We start from the raw sequence: 19,436 nt of genomic DNA on the forward strand, positions 1-19,436 counted from the left end.
TGTGACTGGTGTGAAACTGAATTTTCTATCTACTCAGAAAAGTATTCAAATGAGCATCAGATCCAGAGAGTCCTTGAGGAATTTGAGGAATTCTGTTTTGATTACTTGTAAATAATCTGTGAAATATCTGAAATTGTATTTCAAGTAATTTTGTTCACTATCACCATAATAAGCATTTATGTTGGAATAACTGTAGAATGGATACTCTCCTCTCTCTTTCAGATTTTTTATTTATATTTTGTAAAATTGGAACAGTAGGGATCCTTCCATTCTGCATCATTGAAAGCCAGCAGTATTTGCTGGTGCCTGTTTTTAAAGTGTACATAGAAAAGCTACCTTGTGTCTATGAGTGTTGACAATTGTGTTCCAGTCTGGCCAAAACCTTGTGACCCAGCAATAAGATCATAATAAACCATCTAGGTAGGAAAATGAGTTGACCTTCTGATAACCCAAGTCAACTTTTGTTACCATGTTACCTATTTTTGTCCTCTATCATTGGATCTATTTTTAAATAAGAGAAACATGGTGTATTTTCAGTTATTTGTATGAAATACATTTTCATCTATGTTTATTTGTGCCCTTTGCTATGCAACTTGTCTCCACAAAGGGACTTAACCAGATCAAAATCTTTTTTTTCAGTTGTCATTCATGTTCTGTGTTTGAAAGACAGAGAGGGTAACAAGTAGAGTTCTTCCATTTGCTGGTTCTTTGCTCAAGTTCCTGGAGTAGTGAGGGGGTAGATCAGGCTGATGCCAGGTTTAAAGAACTCAGCTCAGGTGTCCCACATTGGTGGCAGGGATCCAGGCACTTGAGCCAGCAGTCCTGCCTCCTAGAAGGAGTATATGTAGTAAGGTGGAATGGGCAGTTGATCTGGGACTTGATACTGGCACTGTGGTAGAAGATGCTGGCATCTTAACTGCTGAGCCAAACACCCGTTCTGAATCTATGTTGTCTTAGAATATTATCTGTGTACCCAAAACCCTGCAAGTATAAACTGGACAACCCCTAATCTAAGTCCATGCAAGAATACTATCTCAAACACCCTTGAAAACTGTCTGCATATGGATATACTTGCTGGAAGCCAAGAGGTAGGTGTGTATTTCTTTGTGATAAAGCAGCTCTTCTGATACCCAGCGAGCCCCAGAGGGGGAACCATCCAGCAGAGCGGCAGAGAAACCCTATCTAGACACTGAGAGAATACTTCCAGGGTTTCTGGAGTGCTGTTTGTGGGTCAGGCAGGCATCAGGGATTGAATTATCTTATTCCATGCTTTATCTCACACTTCATCACAACACTTTGAAAGTCATTATCTTCTTTTTACAGATATAAGAACTGAGATGCGGAAATATGAAGTAGTTTGCCAAAACTCAAACATCCATAATCTATCTCCAGTCCCAATTCCAAAGACCCTACTATTTTACCATCTGCCCTTGCCTCCCAGAGGTGAGGTGACAGGAGAGGGTCCCCTGCATCAGCACACAAGCTTAGCTGCAAGAAGAATAGAATGCTATGTACATCTCATTCCAAGTTGGAGAAGTGAAGACCAGGCAGTTACAATATTTGTGTATCCAATTGCCAGTCTACTCTATGAAGACATAAGGAATGGAGTAACTAACACCCTGCTCCCTCAGCACTGTTTCAATAGGCAGTATTGTGAGAAAATCTTTTTCGTGAGACGTTGCCTTGAGTAGTTTATGAGCCCAGGGTATTATAGTCATAGCATCACTACATTTCTTCCATCATGATTTTCTTCTCTCATTCCTTTATGCATTTTTGTAGCCAAATTGTGTGTTTAATTTGTGTTTACCGTATTATCCTATCCCCCTCTACTCTGTTTCAATCAACTTGAGAAACAGACATGGGAACTAGGAGATCTGATTTAATGTGTATATTATCATCACCATTAATCGTTTCTTTAGGAAGGCTGAGTAGGATATGCTTTATCGCTTTATCCTCCATTTTGTGATTTCTTTTGCTCATTTCTATAAACTATGGGAATGATGATTAATATTGGGAGCCTGATTTTCCACTGTGATGTTGGAACTCTGCCTTGAATGAAAAGATAGAGGACAGATGCAGCTAGAAGCAGCATTTCAGGGTGCACTTAGATATTTTACAATGGTTTTGATTTGTTCAAAAATGTTCTCAAATAGTATTCATTTTATGGACTTAGTTTTGTGACAGCACTTCCAATTTGGTGTTCCAGAATTGACTCATCTCAATGAAGTACCTGCCCTGTGCCATGGTCCTGAGAGGTAAAATATGACTTCCTATTCTTGCCAGCAGAGGGCAGCAAGGAACACTGGAGCAGGTGCTTGATATCAGCTACTGAGGATGTTTCCCTTGGTGGAGGCAAAGATGAGGGTGTTCAGAGGACCAACATGAGAAAGGATAATTACAGGGATTCAGGAGGGAGACCAGAACATTTGGGGAGTGTAAGGGTTCTCCCAAGGGCTCATAACTGCCAGCACAAGTAGACATCTGGAGAGTCATTGATTATAACCTTTTCTTGGTATTGACTGCTATTCCCAGCCTGTCTGATGCCAAGGTGTGGCTGGCTGCCTAAGGTAACAGGCAACTAAAAGCATATCTGGGCACTAATACAGACTGTCTGCCTGTGAGTTATCAACAAGCTGCCCACAGAGGCCGAGGGGTCCAGAAGCAGCCCTGTGAGGGTGAAGGATGAATGGGTGTGAGGGCTCACCAAATCCAGCTGCAGAAGATACTGAGGCCCCGGGTACATGCCAGGAAGATGATTCTGCAAAATATATATACATGCATATGTATATAATACCAAGGATATTTTCCCCTTGTCTTGGGGGTGGGGGGCACTGCTTAGCTATGGAAACACTGTGTGATTTAGGACTTAGAGAGTTCTCACTTTACCAACTGTTAGGTATCTGGCCCCCAGTCACACAACTTCACTGAGCTTCAGTTTCTCCACCTGTCAAATGGAATTACTAATTTTTACCCCAGAAGCTGATGTTGAGGCAAGGGGAGGCTATATATAAACTACCTTGCAAGAAGCTTGACGTTTTGTCGTTGCTCAGTGGATTTGATTGCGTGACATATTCTCCCTCCTTTCTCTTTGGCCATGGACAAACATCCATGATAGTGTTCACTATTTTGGAAAATAATGTCTCCCTGTCTTTTCTAAGCAGCCTTGGTATTAAGCAAGAATTATTCTGTGAGTTAGCTTGCTAAATTTTCTATACTGTTATCCCATTTTATAGTTGCAGCAATCCTTTGAGGTGCACTATCATCTCTGTTGTGCAGGTGGAGACACTGAGACTCTTCTAGAATAACTCCTTTTACCAGCACCCTCTACATGGCGAATGCTGAAGGAGGGGGGGTTCAAAAACTACTTAGTTTGGTTGCAGCCCTCCTGCCAGTGTTGCTACAAAACCTTCTTTCCTGTGTAGATAGTTCATCACCATTTACTTTTTTAGAGGTTTAATTTATATATGTATGTATGTATGTATATATATTTGAGAAAATCAACTTTGAAGAACCCAAGCATAGTGCATCCTTTGTGAGCACTTAGACATTACTATAGCTTATGAGACATAGATAACATCCTCCACTTAATACATTAAAATGAAGTAAATCTTTGCAAACAAGTTTTACTATTAACTCTCATAATCCAACAATTTGAGGACAGAGGTCCTGCATGGGAAGTTAATGCACAGTGACTCCTGTTGTTAATTTCACAATTAACACCCTTATGTGTGATGTGAGAGATCACCCATTTAAACACTTAAGGGGGGAAATTGAATAAAAGAATTTTGTGTTTGTGATATGTTAAAATAACCTTATAATTGACACAGCATCACATTGATACTATCTCTCCATTTGGTATGTAGGGCCGAAAGGTCAGTGTTCAATGACAGAAGTGAAAATAGACTGCTATGGTCAGAGTTCTTCCCCCACCCACCCAGTTCTCCTGTTGAAGCCCTTACCTCCTTCTCTTTGTGTGCCATGCAAGGACACAGTGTGAAGATGGTTGTCTATAAGCCAGGAAAAGAGGCTGAGTCAGTGGGGCCCCATGCTCTTGGACTTTTCAACCTCCAAAACCGTCAGACAAGTAAACTTCTTTCTTTGACACATTACCTAGCCTAAGGGGTTTTGCTACAAGAACAGAAAATGGGTGAATCATGTATTCATTTTAATGTTGTACATATTATTTTTGTATAAAATATTATATAATTATACTAAAATATGCAAAGAAATAATATTGCACTATAGCTTTGAAATATATTGCCGCTTGGGCAAACTGGAGGGAAGGTTGCTGAAATCTCTCTGTGTTTCTTACAACTGCATGCAAATGAACCATCATCTCAGTTTAATTTTGAAGAATTGAATGATGGTGCCAAAATCTAGAAAACCACTATATCAGTTTGAGAGTTTGTCAGTTATGGCATGAGCCTTAGAACCTTGACATCACAATGATGGGTGATCTTGACTACTGCGGAACCCACAGTCTTCAGGGACTTGTTCATGGTCTCTGTTGAATAGTGTCGACAGAGTCTAGAGTTGTAACACATGGAAAGTAATGTTGTCAGAGCTTCTGGAAGTCATCCGCCAGTCCCCAGCGCAAGGTAGCCTTTTCCTGTACTACTTGTGATCATTTAAGCAGACTGGTCACCCCAGGAGGAGTTCTGTCCTGTTTTCCTTAAAACAGAGGAAGTAATTCCTGACTTTGGTGCTGGTTTCATGAGAAGCTACTTTTGTTCTTTGGTTTAGTGCTACTGAGCTCAAAAGAGCAGGCTTTGTACTGTCAGGGGAGACACTTCCTTGGCTTCATGGCAAAGAGTTTTCTCTGAAAAGATCTCGAAAGAGGCTGTCCTGTTTATGAAAGAGTTTTGTGTTCTGCTCAGTCTAACTGGTTTTACCTATTATGGCCACAGAGCCCCATTGGTACATGGTCCCAACTCAACCAGTTATATCTAAGCCTGGGTGATGTTAAGAAATGTTTGTGGATGTGTCCAGCATTATTTCATGTTGTCTAGCACTTCTCTCCCCTCGCCTCCCAATTTGAACACTAATTTAGATAAGATAGGAAGCATTTTACTAAGTGGGAATCAATGTATCCCTATTATGTAAATTGTCATGCTAACAGGGGACCACGTTACAATGACTTCTTTACCAATCGCTGTGTCATTTTGTTTTACATGTGATAGGCTGAAAATTGCCTTGTGTTCCCTCTTCTGAAACCATGTTGTAAGAGCTTGGTGAGTGACAGCTGTGGTGTCCATCTTAGTGTTCTTTACAGAGGGCAGTGTGGTAGTTGAATGGAAATACTCTTTAGAGATGTAAACTGCTTTAGAATATCAGGGGTATGTGATTTAATTTTCCTTTGAAAAGGCAGAAGACATGCCTGTTGCTTTTACTTAGAATGAATTAGCAGCAGATATGTATGGAGAACTTCACAGTTGAAGATTGCTTTCGATATTTTACTTTAACTTGCACTAAAACCAGGCAGATTGATACTATTGTTCCAGATTACATGTTCTCTTTTATGATACATGCTCCCTTTCATACACAGCCAGTTAGAAACAGTCAGACTCTGAAATTTTCAATAATCTTCAGTACTTTCTTTTTTTATTCTTAAAATCTATCTATTAAGGGATACAAATTTTCATAAGTGCAACTTTAGGAGTATAGTTATTCTTCTCACTATATCAGTCCTCCCACCCACACTCCCATGCCTCATCCCCCTCAGTCTCCCCTTCCCAGTTCTATTCTCCATTAAGATTCATTTTCAATTGACTTTGTACATAGAAGACCAACTCTATATTAAGGAAAGATGTCAACAATTTTCACACATACACACACGCACACATATGCACATACACAAACTGTTTGAAAACTGGTTTTACAGTTAACTCTCAATACAACTCATTGAGGACAGAGGTCCTGCATGGGGAGTCAGTGCACAGTGACTTCTGCTGTTAATTTTTTTTTTAACTTTTATTTAATGAATATAAATTTCCAAAGTACGATTTATGGATTACAATGGCTTCCCCCACATACCGTCCCTCCCACCCACTACCCTCCCCTTTCCCACTCCCTCTCCCCTTCCATTCACATCAAGATTCATTTTCGATTATCTTAATATACAGAAGATCAGCTTAGTATACATTAAGTAAGGATTTCAACAGTTTGCTCTCACACAGAAACATAAAGTGAAAAATAATAGATGATATTTTTTAAATGATGATGAAATCAGATCAGACCTATTGTCATGTTTAATCCCAGTGAGAGTCAAGTTGGGAGTTGATAATTTTTTTTTTTTTTTTTTTTACAGAGGATCAGTTTAGTATACATTAAGTAAAGATTTCAACAGTTTGCACCCCCATAAAAACACAAAGTGAAATATATTGTTTGAGTACTCGTACCAGGGGATTCCAATTCTGCTGTTAATTTAACAATGAACACTCTCATGGATGACGTCAGTGACCACCCGAGGCTCTTGAAATGAGCTGTCTAGGCTATGGAAGCCTTTTTTAATAGAAAACGTTTATTTCATAAATACAGATTTCAAAAGGAAAACTTTTGGATTATAGCGGTTTTTTCCCCTATGGACAAGGCCATAAGCAAAGTGGAAGTTCTCTCTTCCCTTTAGAGATAAGTGCACTCTTCTTTGATTGCCACTTTTTTCCACTGGGGTCTACAGAGATCGTTCGTGTAGACTATGTTTTTGCCACAGTGTCTTGGCTTTCCATGCCTGAAATGCTCTCACAGACTTTTGATCCTCAATACTGCCAAGTGCACACCAGCAGAATCTTTCGTATGCACATTTCTGCTAACTGTGTATTCCACAGAATTTCAGCTTTTTCTTTCTCATGCTCCTCAGACGTGTTATTGCTGATTGCAAATCCGCATTCCAATTTTTAGATGCTTATGGCAATGGCACCTAGTCTCAGGAAGCAACATTCTTTTTGTTAAAATAATAGAGGTACAACAATGACCAGAAACGGAGAGATTGAAAACCACAGGAATTCCTTGTTACGGACCTGTAGGGCACAGGTTTATTTGGGATTCTCTGGGTCCACTTCATAGGGTCCTCTAAGCTTGGTCCACATGTTGGGAGATTGCTCTGGGCTAGGATCTGCTTCTGAGCTAATTCAGAACATTGTTTGAATCCCCTTACTTGTAGTTGAGGTACCTTCCTCCTCCAGCTGTCACCTGGGGGCTGACTACATCTAGTCTCATGTTTCTGTGTAGCTCCTGCCCATATGACAGATTCATTCTCCCTTGCCCTTCAACTCTTTCTGGCTTCCCCTTCTGTGCCATGTCCTGAGTCAGTGTAGATGATAATCTCTGATTTGGGGACCTCTTGGGGGTTAGTTTAGGCCTCCTAAACTAGGGAATGTACTCTCCCTATTTGAAGGTTCATCACATTCATTCTGTCTTCACAGTCTCTTTTTGCAGATAGCACAGTCATAGGCTGCAATCATTAGGGTGTGCGGCTTTTGGATGGGTTGTTTTAGAACCCTCTGTGTACCACAGACTTTGTGGAAAACATCCCTTCCATCATTCCACCAGCAGTTGTCCATGGTTACCAAGACCTCCGTGTTAGTAAGTCCAATGATGAGTCCTCAGTAACCACCTGCCTTACCTTCCATAGCGTTTGATGGGAGCGATGGCTCCCTTCTTGTTATCCTCTCAGTTCTCCACTTACCTGACACCTCTTGGTCTGAGTGGCTGTCTTCTTTGGCACGCCTGTAAGACGATACTTGCCCTAGATTCTCCCTTGGATGTGTTCCCTGTCCAACTCTCTCAGTGCCACCTGCTCTTTGAGACCTGTAAAACCTGAAACCCCATTGGCATCTGTAGTTGGAGAGCCTTGTCTGAGGAATTGAGATGACAGTTTTATCATGTGTCACTCCTAATGACCGGCATCAAACTAGTCTGTGACCATTGACTAGCTACTCTTTGGTGTTTGCTGTTGAGCAGGGACGATGATTTTCAAGAGGCTGGGACTTCAGAGGATGCAAGTGCTTCAAAGGGACGTGAACGAAGACTACTGGTGCACGGTCCGATAAAGTTAAGAACGGGTAATAAGAAAACAAAGCATCAGGCTTTTTTGTACAAGGACGTACTGAAAATCTCGAACATTCGGTAGGTGCATATGCTGCATGCTGTCCTGATCATCGTGAAATATATTGTCTCTAACAAAATTCATTTTCATGCACTCTTTCTCAGCAAGTAGCATGTTTTTACTTTGTTTTTGCCAGTGATTTCATTCTTCACTTATTAAACAAGTAGTCATGGAAGTTTTATTCTGTATTGTGCCCCTGTAGACAGTGGAATCAAGAATGGGAGAGACAGGGTTCCTCTCTCTCTCTCTCTCTCTCTCTTTGAACATTTATTTATTTATTTTAAAGGAAGAGTTAGAGAGAGGTAGAGGCAGTGAGAGAAAGAGAAGGGCGGGGGAGAAAGAGACACAGAGAGAGACAGAGACAGTCTTCCATCCGCTGGTTCACTCTCCAGATGGCAGCAAATGCCGAAGCTGCACCAGTTGGAAGCCAGGATCCAGGATCCAGGATGCAGGATCCAGGAGCTTCTTCCAGATCTTCCACATGGGTACAGGCGCCCAAGGACTTGGGCCATCTTCTAATGCTTTCCCAGGCCATAGCAGAGAGCTGTATTGGATGTTGAGCAGCCGGGACTTGAACTGGCACCCACATGGCATGCTGGCACTGCAGGCAGTGGCTCTACCTGCTACGCCACAGTGCTGGTCCCAGGATTCTTCTTTCTTGAGTCTTGCCTAGAGATGATCAAACTAAGAAAGAGACAATTGAAGATTGTAATAATGTGCATCTGATAGTAGGAAATAAACAGTGCCATGTGGAGAGTGTCAGAGAAGAGTCCCACTAGGGTGCCTCTGTGAGATGCAACATTGAAACCATTCCTCTGGTGTGAGAAGCAGCCACCTGTTCTATAGACTGGGTGTCCCGATTTGCCTGGCTGAGGGGACTGCAGGCCATCGTGTATGCAGCTTGACCCTTTGGGAGCAGGGCTTCAGCAAGGCTGATGTTTCTGGAGCTCATTGTAATTGACCAGGTCAGAGGTGAGACTGAATAAGTGCTCAGGGTTCTGGTCACAGAGGATCTTGACAGATCCCAGTAAGGGGTTGAGAAATGCCTTTGAAGGGGTTTCCTTATGGAAATGGCCATATCAGGTAAATATTGTAGTATATCATTGTGGCTGCTGGGAGATAATGGATTGGAGAGCTGGCAGCAATATAGGAGGGAGACTATGTCCTGGAGATGATAACCCAGATCACTGATACCAAGGGCCCCAACTTGGGAGGGACAGTGAAAGCAAAAGGTACAGGAGGCAGATTTGGTGTGCCGGTTGGAGATAGACACAAGTGGTCACTCCCACTGTCAGCCTTGAACACAAATGCAACCAGTACACAGCCTGGAATAAGGCAACTGCTTAATACACGTGTGCAGGGAAGGAGTAGGCAGGAATAGATTGATCTGGACATCTGCTTATCTGCTCCACCTGTGTTTTCATAATTTATGAAATATTATATAAGACAAAGACTAGTTCCACAAACAAAATCTCACCAGGAAGTGAGTAAAGAAAAATAAAAGTTGCCAGTGCTGCCCTCCCCTTGGCTTCCAGTTCTGCCCTGTCCTAGAGCAGAGAAGCAAGACTCAGGCCCAGTTTTATAAAATGCAGTCTCATCTTAGTGACAATCATATGAGGTATGTTGGATCAGGGGTGTGTTAAGCGCAATCTGTGTGTTCAGGATATCTTGTACCTCCTCTTGCCTAATCCTTGCTTTCACTATCTGAGATGGGTCTGTATTCTTGTTTTCCAACAGGCTCTGATGCTAAGAGAGCCCCAGTGGCTGCCTCAAGGTCACCACAGTAGTCGTGGGTCCATGATTTTTTTTTTTTTAAGATTTATTTTATTTATTTGAAAGTCAGTTAGAGAGAGATGTAGAGACAGAGAGAGAGGTCTTCCCTCCATTGGTTCACTCCGTAGATGGCCGCAACAACCAGAGTTGTGCCGATCTGAAGCCAGGAGCCAGGAGCTTCTTCCGGGTCTCCCACATGGGTGCAGGGGCCCAAGGACTTGGGCCATCTTCTACTGCTATCTCAGGCCATAGCAGAGAGCTGGATTGGAAGAGTAGCAGCCGGAAGTAGAACTGGCGTCCATATGGGATTCCGGTGCTTCAGCAGGCCAGGGCTTTACCCACTGTGCCACAGCGCTGGTCCTGTGAGCCCATATTTAAAACTAGATCTCTTTATTATAGTACCGGCTCTCACCCAGCTGCCTCAACACTTTGTATTCTTTTGGATCCCATGGCAGATTTTATGACAGTTTCATTTCAATCGCTTTAAATCATAGGGAGCCCTGTGGCCAAATCCCTGAACATCCTCCTTAAGGCTTAGAGCTCTTCACGTCTACCACTCACCTGAGAGTTAGATTTGTAAATGAACAAGGCAGCATGCCGGAGGGCGAAAGTGGGGTGGACCAAACCAGTACTGAGCAATATCACTGCTGAAGCTGCGATATTGTCACCTTGTGCTCTCTGCAGAAAAAAATGGGAGGTGTTTTCTTCCCTTATGGATAAGACGTTGAGCACTTGGACTAAGGTACATTTTGTTTTGTGCTTTTATTTTGGCTGCAGTCTGTAGGACACAGTATTTTTTTAAGCCAGAATCTGTGGGGCAGATGATCTGAACCAAATCTTAAGAAGGAAATTTGAGCTGGTGTCATGGCTCATCTGGCTAATCCTCCGCCGGCGGCGCCGGCACCCCGGGTTCTAGTCCCGGTTGGGGCACCCAATTCTGTCCTGGTTGCTCCTCTTCCAGTCCAGCTCTCTGCTGTGGCCCGGGAAGGCAGTGGAGGACGGCCCGGGTGCTTGGGCCCTGCACCCGCATGGGAGACCAGGAAGAAGCACCTGCTCCTGGCTTCGGATTGGCAGAGCACCGGCCATAGCAGCCATTTTGGGGATGAACCAACGGAAGGAAGACCTTTTTCTCTCTCTCACTGTCTAACTCTGCCTTTAAAAAAAAAAAAAAAAAAAAAAAAAGGAAATTTGAAAGAAGCTGTCTTTAAAGAAGGAGTGGAGAGGGTCCCCCCACCCCGCCAGGATCATTTTGAATATTTATAGCACCTTTCACGGGCTGGAGAAAATCATCAACTTAAAAATTTAGCCTGTTACGGATTTATTGAATTTTGAATCCAGCTTGCAGTTAGTTGCCTTGGCAGTGCCAGCCTCAGTGACTTCACAGGCTTTGTACAGCCCAGGGACCAGACATTCACCATCCCAGCTTTCAAGATGCAAAATTTGTATAAGAATTAAGATTCAAAGGTATTTGTAATATCTGAAACTAAGGTTATTCCGAGATTATGTATGTATAGTCTATCTCTGTGAAGAAGAAAATTTTATAAATAATTCATCCATGATTTAATCTTTGTTCAACCCCTCAGCCACTCTGTTGAAGTCAATCAGATGTGCATGACCAGAGAGTGAGTGATTCTCTTAAGATGTAACACCTTTAAAATACAGAGTATGGCCTCAAGTCCATAGTCAGCATTCAGAAACAGACCAGTCCACCTGTTGCCACTGGCTGCCGTTAATCTTGTGTGTGTGGGCCCCTTGTGGGCCAGCCTTCACTGAGCACATGATTTTGTCCAGGTCCACCTGACTCTTGCCTGTGCTGTGCACTGAGAGGGAATAGATGGATGTGAGCTTTTCTTGGTTATGGAACATGGAGGATTGGGGTTTGCTCAGGAGAGGATGTGCTCTCATTACATTTAAGAAAAAAACATCTTGCTTGATGATCTTTTTAGGTACAGCAAAAATATTTACTACAAATATGTCATCCCTGTCAATGAAATATGGATTTCCAAATGCATTGTTGAGGAAGGTGATACCAGTGCCTCCAGGTGCCTGAATATTGGCTGGCCCATGGCGAATTATAGGGCCAAGTTCTTGTAAGTATCACTGCTGAGTCTTGTAATTTTACTTTGATATAGAAGGATATAACCCTTATTGCCTTTTCTAGCAAAGATAGAGAAATGCACCTAAATTTTCTTCCAAACTTGTTTTTTTTTGGGGGGGGGGATTGGTAAGCATTTTAATTTGACCCTATAATAATCTGCTGCCTCATGCTTTGACTTCCAGCCATGGCACTTGTATGACACATATTTTCCCCAAGAGGTTTTTATGTGCCAATATGTGTGGAGAGAATGAAATGGGAACTGTTGGAATGATTTGCTTTGGTCTGAAGCAATGGTTTTCCAAGGGCTCCATGAGCTACTTGGGGAGTGGGTATTTTGGATTAATAAAAATAGATTTGAGAGAGCAAGGCTCTGGGGCCCCTCTCCAATATCCTCCAGCCTCTAGGTCTAGGCTTTTGTGTGTTTCAACTAGTAGAGTAGATCAATTCAGCTTGAAAAAGTCCTTTTATTCTCCCAAAGTAATGACCTAAAGAAATAATACTTGATATACAAATTAAATTATATCCTGGGTTGCTAGAATTGCTATTTGGTGTCTTCAGTGATACGGCCACCTGAAACAAAGATTTGATTCATGCGATGTGGGTGAGTTTTCCAAGGCCCACTTTGAGGCTGGTATGAGGAAAGGAAATGGGGCTCCATTTCCTAGACATCTTGTGTGTCTGTTTTTGTGTACGCAGGTACCTTGCAACCTCTGCCTGCTGCTCTGAACAGGCACAAACCCAATTGTCCTGTGTGTTTTCCACATAGACAGTTCATTCCAGGTGCTTGGTGCTCTTTTTTGCTCTCCTCCTCTCCTCACTCCCTCCAGGTCTGTCAGGTCATATTGAAGTTGATACAATGGAGATATATCCAAACTGTTAATCAACTCAGTTCTGTGATGGAACTGCTTGCAAATATTACTGAGAACAAAGCCATGCTTGTACCACTGTCTGCATGTCTTCTTTGCCATGACAAATTTTCTCCCTAGGTTCTCAGATTCTATTGCTTAATGTCTTCTTAATCTTGCAGGTGATAGGAAGCTGCCTATTTGTGGTGCCTTTGATGAGGAGTTCCACTAGACAGTTTTTTGAATGAGGGAGAAGCGTGGGCACGAGGTGGACATAGGCTATATTGGCTGTGAAGCTATGTAAACACATACAACACATTTACAACAATGCCCAGCACCGAGTACATTTGCTGTTGGCTGTTATCACTCTTATGCAAATTGGCATAAGTAACCCGTGGTGTTCAAGTCCATATGAAGGTGGAAAGCCAAGGAAATGTCCACTTTGCTGTGGAAGCATGTCCTGAGAAGGCATAGAAATGCCGCGTGGGTGAGCTCTCGCTGGTAGAAATAGGAAATGTGGCAGCCCCTGCAGAAAAACCTGTTGCTTCCGTGAGTTCAATGTAGGACGACTGAGCAGGACTGAGCAATTCCACTGTGGAATATAGGTCCAAGAAAAGTGTAAACATACATACACTCTGTTTGTTCCTAACTCTGACTTTTGGGCACAAATGTTCCTAGCAGTGTTGTTCATTAGAGCCAGAAGTTAGCAACAAATTACATGTTCATGACCTGATGAATGGATAGTTATGACATGGTGTAGGATCTGGGGGTGGTGGAGAATAGCGTGTGGCTGCTTACTAGAGATTAGGGTTTACTCTTGGGATAATGAAAATATTCATGAGCAAGGTATTACAGGTGCTGCCGGCACAGGACCCAGTCATATAAATGGTCAGTTTTATTTTCCATGTAGTCAATCACTCCCCAGCTGTTTTGAATGCTAGTAAATTATAAGCCCATGTATGTTTGCGACTGCAGATCTTTTTCACTTTGGATTTCAAATACATTAATGATGTAGCAGAAAGGATATAAAACATTAGTCACCAAACACTAGGTGCTTTGACATCCTTCAGCACATCATAGCACTAAAATAATTTTCTAGGTATTTATTTGACATCTGACAATTCTGCAGCCTCTGTGAAGTACAGTGGTATGGATTTCCCCCCTAAAGTGAGCCCAGAGCATTCCATTCACATGCCCAGTCTCTTCAGTGTGACATAATCTGATCATAATGCTTTTTCCATTTGAATAGCACTTCAAGCTACAGGAGCACTCTGAGGTTTAATGACCTCCACTTTCGATGGTGGATACTGAGACTCCTGTCAGTTCAGTGACTCCTGTGATCACTGAGCTAGCATCCCATAGTTGCAATCCAGGGTTTCATTTCAAGTCAGCTTCTCCTTCCCTTGAAGAACTCTTTCCCATCGCTGTAATGTTGCTGTACAAGAGCAGACTCCACCCAGAGCCCTTGTGTGAGAGGGCACTACTTACGCCTGAGTCCCCATCACCCACACTTGCCTGCTGCTGTGTTTGTCTGCAATGGTAGTCTTAATCAGATGGAATTAGTCTTTTATGTAGCTTACTATTTTCTCTGACTTCTCTGCTTGCAGTTCGAAGACATTTATGGAAAAATGGGAACGTCTGCTGGACAGGTATTTCTCTAGCATACAGATTTTGAATCTTTCGTTTGTGATAGGAGGCATAAATCTCTGCAAGCAGTGCCCCTACATGATTCCCACTTAAAAATGCTCTTCCCACTTGAAAATACTCTTAGATGATCTTGCAATCCTTGGTTTCTCTACATGTGCTGTAAGTCATGTTCCCTCATTCACATGAATGTTCTGTTCACTGTTGAAGAAGTTCAAGATGTATCTTTCATCTTTCCCTCCATACAGCCTATGGATCAGAGCTAACAATATTCCCAATATGTATTAAATGTCTATAAATGTAGCTAGTACTGAGCTACTCAGTAGCTGAGTGGATCTACTCAGTGCTCTATTGAGTGAGTCTGAAAGCACCTGTTGCTTCCTACACTTGAAGCCATGAAGGCGGTCCAGATAGGAAAACGTTGAGGGGTGGATCTGCTGCCCAAACCACACATCAAGACACTCCCTGTTATTTTCCAGGCCATGCCGTCTTTCCCAGAATTATTTTCCTACTCATCTGGTTTTGTTGTTGTTCTTGTTTTGGCTTTTTAAAGATTTATTTATTTATCTGTTTGAGAGGTAGAGTTACAGAAAGAAGGAAAGGTGGAGGGTAAGCTCTTCCATCCACTGGTTCACTCCCCAAGTGGCCGCAATGGCTAGAGCTGGGCTGATCTGAAGCTAGGAGCCAGGAGCTTTTTCCTGGTCTACTGTGGAGCTACAGGGGCCCAGGCCTTGGGCCATCTTCTACTGCTTTCGCAGGCCATAGCCAGGAGCTGGATTGGAAGAGGAGCAGCCGGGCCTGGAACCGGTGCCCATATGGGCTGCCGGTGCCACAGGCGGTGATGTTACCTCGTATGCCACAGCGATGCCACTCCTCATCTTTTGACCTTGCTGAGAAGTTCTACAAATCTAAATCTAAATAATATAAAAGTTATTTATAGATGAATATAAATATTTATATCCTGTAAGTATGCTATAGATATCTGTGCACAGAAATGCATATGTATGTCTCTGTATCAGTATATGTATTAGCTACCTCAAACAAGAGTTTCGTGTGTGTGTGTGTGTATATATATAGGTACATATCAATGATGAGAAATATATAGAACATTTTGCCACATGAATTGATTTGAAGAGAAACATTAGCTAATTCATTAATTTTTGTTTCTTAATGATTTTGATTAGGTGTATAACTGAGTCGAAAGAGAAAGATCAAAAGCAGACGACAGTTCTACAGATAGAGTCAGATACCGTTAGCAACGTTCCTTATGTAAGTGTGTTTTGGACTCAACATTTTAAATTCCAATTTCCTGACTTTGACTGAAAGAGAGGTAGAGACAATGGGGATAGAGGTTTTAGGTAGAGAAACAGATAGAGATCAAGAAGTATGGGAAGAGGAACAATATAATGGAACAGAGGAGAGGAGAGAGGAGGGGATGAGAAGAAGAGGGAGGAGAGAGTGAGATTGGAGTGACAGAGAGAGATGGGAGAGTGAGAGTATTCCGAAGGGAACATGGAGAAATATATCTTCACCTACACATGCAATTTTTTTGTGTACATAAAAAAGTAAATGTTAGGTTATATGAAGCATTGGGAATCCACGATAACTCAGTGCTTATGCTTAGAAAGACTATTTCGTGTTAAATATCCACAGAGTTTCACATTTTCATAAAGTGTTTTTCCCAAGCCAGTATTCTGGGAATTAAATATTTCTGTTCATTTGTCACTACTTTCAAACAGTGTTTTTGTTTGTTCCCAGTTTTTCAATATTTATTTCATGTTAAAATATTTTTATTTATTTGGAAGGAATTTTAAAACCCTGAAATGTGTGAAAGAGTGATAGGACTATCACATCCAAATGTGCTGATTTGATGACATCTTGTCCTATTTTTGTTCCATAATTTATTTTCTCTGTCTGTCTCTTGATGTGTGTCTGGATATGCTTCTTTCTGAAGGCAGTTACATATGCTGCATGCCTTTATCTTCGAATACCTGTGTATTCCCAAGATCAAGATATAGTTTAGATAAACACCATACAGTCCTCACCTGGAAATGGAACATTGGTATAAATACTATTGCCACCTGTTGTTCATTTCATGTTCCAATTGATTGTTTGCTCTAGTAATGCTCCCTTTGTGGAACAGAATCCACTCTCTGAGTTAGGTGTTGCATTGAGCTGGTTACGTCCCACACCAAAGTCTGTCAGGATTGAATTAAACTTGGAGGGGTGAACCTTTGGAGAGATCGGTGTGTGTCTTCCTCATTTTTGTATGTTGTAGGGAAGAATATCTTCAGTTGGATCACATTTGATTTCTAAAATCATGACACACTAGCGCAGATCTTCATAACGGTGACCATGATAACACTGATACGCTATTTGACTTTTTTCTTTACAGCAGCTTCAGATCACAAAACATGGTATTCGCAGTGGAAAAAGCCTAGTCCAGCACAGCCATTTCCCAGCAGCTAATCAGAGCCAGGCATCTTTTATGAGCTGTTTTCCATAACCAGAGGAATTGCTTGAAGAAGTTGAAGTGGAGTTCTCCTGTAGGGAGGAGCACCCTTGTCTCAAGCTGCTTTGGTTTTAGTTATGGCAAATGGTTGCTCATCCTGGAATTTTTCAAAATCAATTTCATTTATGTATGGTTTTCATAAAATAATCATACCTAATGCTATTCATTCACACTTGAAAATCTGAGTTTTCTCTAATTTTCTCTTGATTTTATCTTACGGAAACTTGCCATTTCCTGTAGTAAAGTTCTGGTGCCAACCAATTTTCTAATTTGCTTTCATCCAAAAATGTGTAGATTTCAGCTTCACTTTAAAAAAAAAAAGATTTATTTATTTTATTTATTTGAAAATCAGACTTACACAGAGAGAGGAAATGCAGAGAGAGAGAGAGAGAGAGAGAGAGAGAGAGAGAGAGAGAGGGGTCTTACATCCGATGGTTCACCCCCCAATTGGCTGCAATGGCCAGAGCTGCACGGATCCGAAGCCAGGAGCCAGGAACTTTTTCCAGGTCTCCCACACAGGTGCAGGGGCCTAGGGACTTGGGCCATCCCACTGCTTTCCCAGGCCACAGAGGAGAGCTGGACTGGAAGCGGAGCAGCCAAGTCTTGAACCAGCGCCCATATGGGATGCCAGTACTTCAGGCCAGGGCATTCACCCACTGCACCACAGCGCCAGCCCCTCAGCTTCACTCTTGAAAGGCACTTTTGCTGAACCTGGAAAGAATATCCTAGCTAATATTTCTCTCTCTACGCCTTGCAGATATTCCACTGTGTTCTGGTCACGATGCTTTCTGATAGCTTGAGTGATCCATGGTGACTGTCTTATTTGCCTATTTTTGTGTCCCTGCTTTCAGGATCTGTGCTCCTTCTCTGACTTACAGTAATATGACCACAATGTGCCAAAACATGGCTTTCTTTGAATCTATTTTGTTTGATATTTTCTGAGTTCCTTTAATTTGTAACTTTTTAAAAAAGATTTATTTATTTACTTGAAAGTCAAATTACACAGAGGGAGAAGGAGAGGCGCAGAGAGAGAGAGAGGTCTTCCATCCACTGGTTCACTCCCCAGATGGCCGCAACGCCTGGAGGCACTGCAATCCGAAGCCAGGAGCCAGGAGCTTCCTCCGGGTCTCCCACGTGGGTACAGGGGCCCAAGGACTTGGGCCATCTTCTACTGCTTTCCCAGGCCACAGCAGAGAGCTGGATGGGAAGTGGAGCAGCCAGGACTTGAACTGGCACCCATATGGGATGCCGGCATACAGGCAGCGACCTTACCCGCTATGCCACAGCACCAGCCGCTAATTTGTAACTTTTTATTTTTGTCAAATTTGGGGAAATTTCACAGTGACTGCAAACATTTTTTCCTTCCTGTAGGCAGCAAATAGATGGGTTTTGTTTGTTAATCCATTCAGCCAGTCTGTGTCTTTTAACGGGGGATTTGAAGGCATTTAGATTGAAGATGACTATTAATAAGTAACTACTTTTCCCTGCCATTTTCCCAAAAATATTCCTGTTTTTTACGTTGAATTTCCTTTGAACTTTTACTGAGGGATTTTCTTCCTTTACCTTCTTTTGTAGTGATGACCATGTTTCTGTGTGCAACAAATCCTTAAGCATCTTTTGTGGGGCTGGACGGGTGGTGATAAATTCTTTGAATTTCTCTTTGTTATGGAAGGTCTTTATTTCACCTTCGTTCATAAATGAGATCTTTGCAGGTATGATATTGTTGGATGACATTTTTTTTCTTTTAAGCCTTGGAGTATATCTGGCCATTCTCTCCTAGCTTGTAGGGTTTCTGATGAGATGTCTGCTGTGAGTCTAACTGGAGATCCTCTAAAAGTACCATGACATTTCTCACATGCACATTTTAGAATCTTCTCCTTCTGTTTTACTGTGGTGAGTTTGATTACAATGTGGCATGATGAGGATATTTTCTGGTTATGTCTATTAGGAGTTTCATGTGCTTCCTTACTTGGATGTCCCTTTCTTTCTCCAAATTAGGAAAGTTTTCCGTTACTATTTCATTCAAAAGGCCTTCTAATCTTTTCTCTCTTTCCATGCCTTCAGGAACTTCTAGAACCTGTATGTTGGGTCACTTTATAGTATCTTGTAGATTTCCAACAGTGTTTTTTAGGTTTCTAATTTCCTCTTCTTGTGTTTGGTTTGACTGTATTCTTTCCTGTGCTTTGTCTCCTAAGTCTTATATTCTTTCTTCTTTTTTTTTTTTTTTCTACAGGCAGAGTGGGCAGTGAGACAGACAGAGAGAAAGGTCTTCCTTTGCCATTGGTTCACCCTCCAATGGCCGTTGCGGCCGGCACGCTGCAGCCAGCGCACCGCGCCGATCCGAAGGCTGGAGCCAGGTGCTTCTCCTGGTCTCCCTTGGGGTGCAGGGCCCAAGAACTTGGGCCATCCTCTACTGCACTCCCAGGCCACAGCAGAGAGCTGGCCTGGAAGAGGGGCAAC

At 42.3% G+C, this 19,436-nt stretch overlaps 1 protein-coding gene across 9 annotated transcripts in view; it reads left to right on the top strand.

Annotated features, from left to right (window-relative positions):
- The window catches only part of LOC138848171 (rho GTPase-activating protein 20-like), a 59,977-nt gene that overhangs the window by 9,216 nt on the left and 31,325 nt on the right, over positions 1–19,436 (top strand). The window contains exons 5-10 of one of the 9 annotated variants that reach the window (XM_070067744.1): positions 2,207–2,255; positions 3,986–4,084; positions 7,960–8,124; positions 11,824–11,967; positions 14,428–14,469; positions 15,649–15,733. In XM_070067744.1, the coding sequence (XP_069923845.1) occupies positions 11,942–11,967; positions 14,428–14,469; positions 15,649–15,733 (153 nt within the window). In that variant the 5' untranslated portion in view covers positions 2,207–2,255; positions 3,986–4,084; positions 7,960–8,124; positions 11,824–11,941. Of the gene's footprint in view, positions 1–23; positions 1,444–2,206; positions 2,312–2,624; positions 4,085–4,207; positions 4,599–5,180; positions 5,232–7,959; positions 8,125–11,823; positions 11,968–14,427; positions 14,470–15,648; positions 15,734–19,436 lie in introns of those variants that run through there. The other 8 variants (XM_070067746.1, XM_070067739.1, XM_070067740.1 and 5 more) reach the window with 8 other exon arrangements.

This window comes from Oryctolagus cuniculus, unplaced genomic scaffold (genome assembly GCF_964237555.1).
Source record: "Oryctolagus cuniculus unplaced genomic scaffold, mOryCun1.1 SCAFFOLD_141, whole genome shotgun sequence".
Lineage (NCBI taxonomy): Eukaryota > Metazoa > Chordata > Mammalia > Lagomorpha > Leporidae > Oryctolagus > Oryctolagus cuniculus.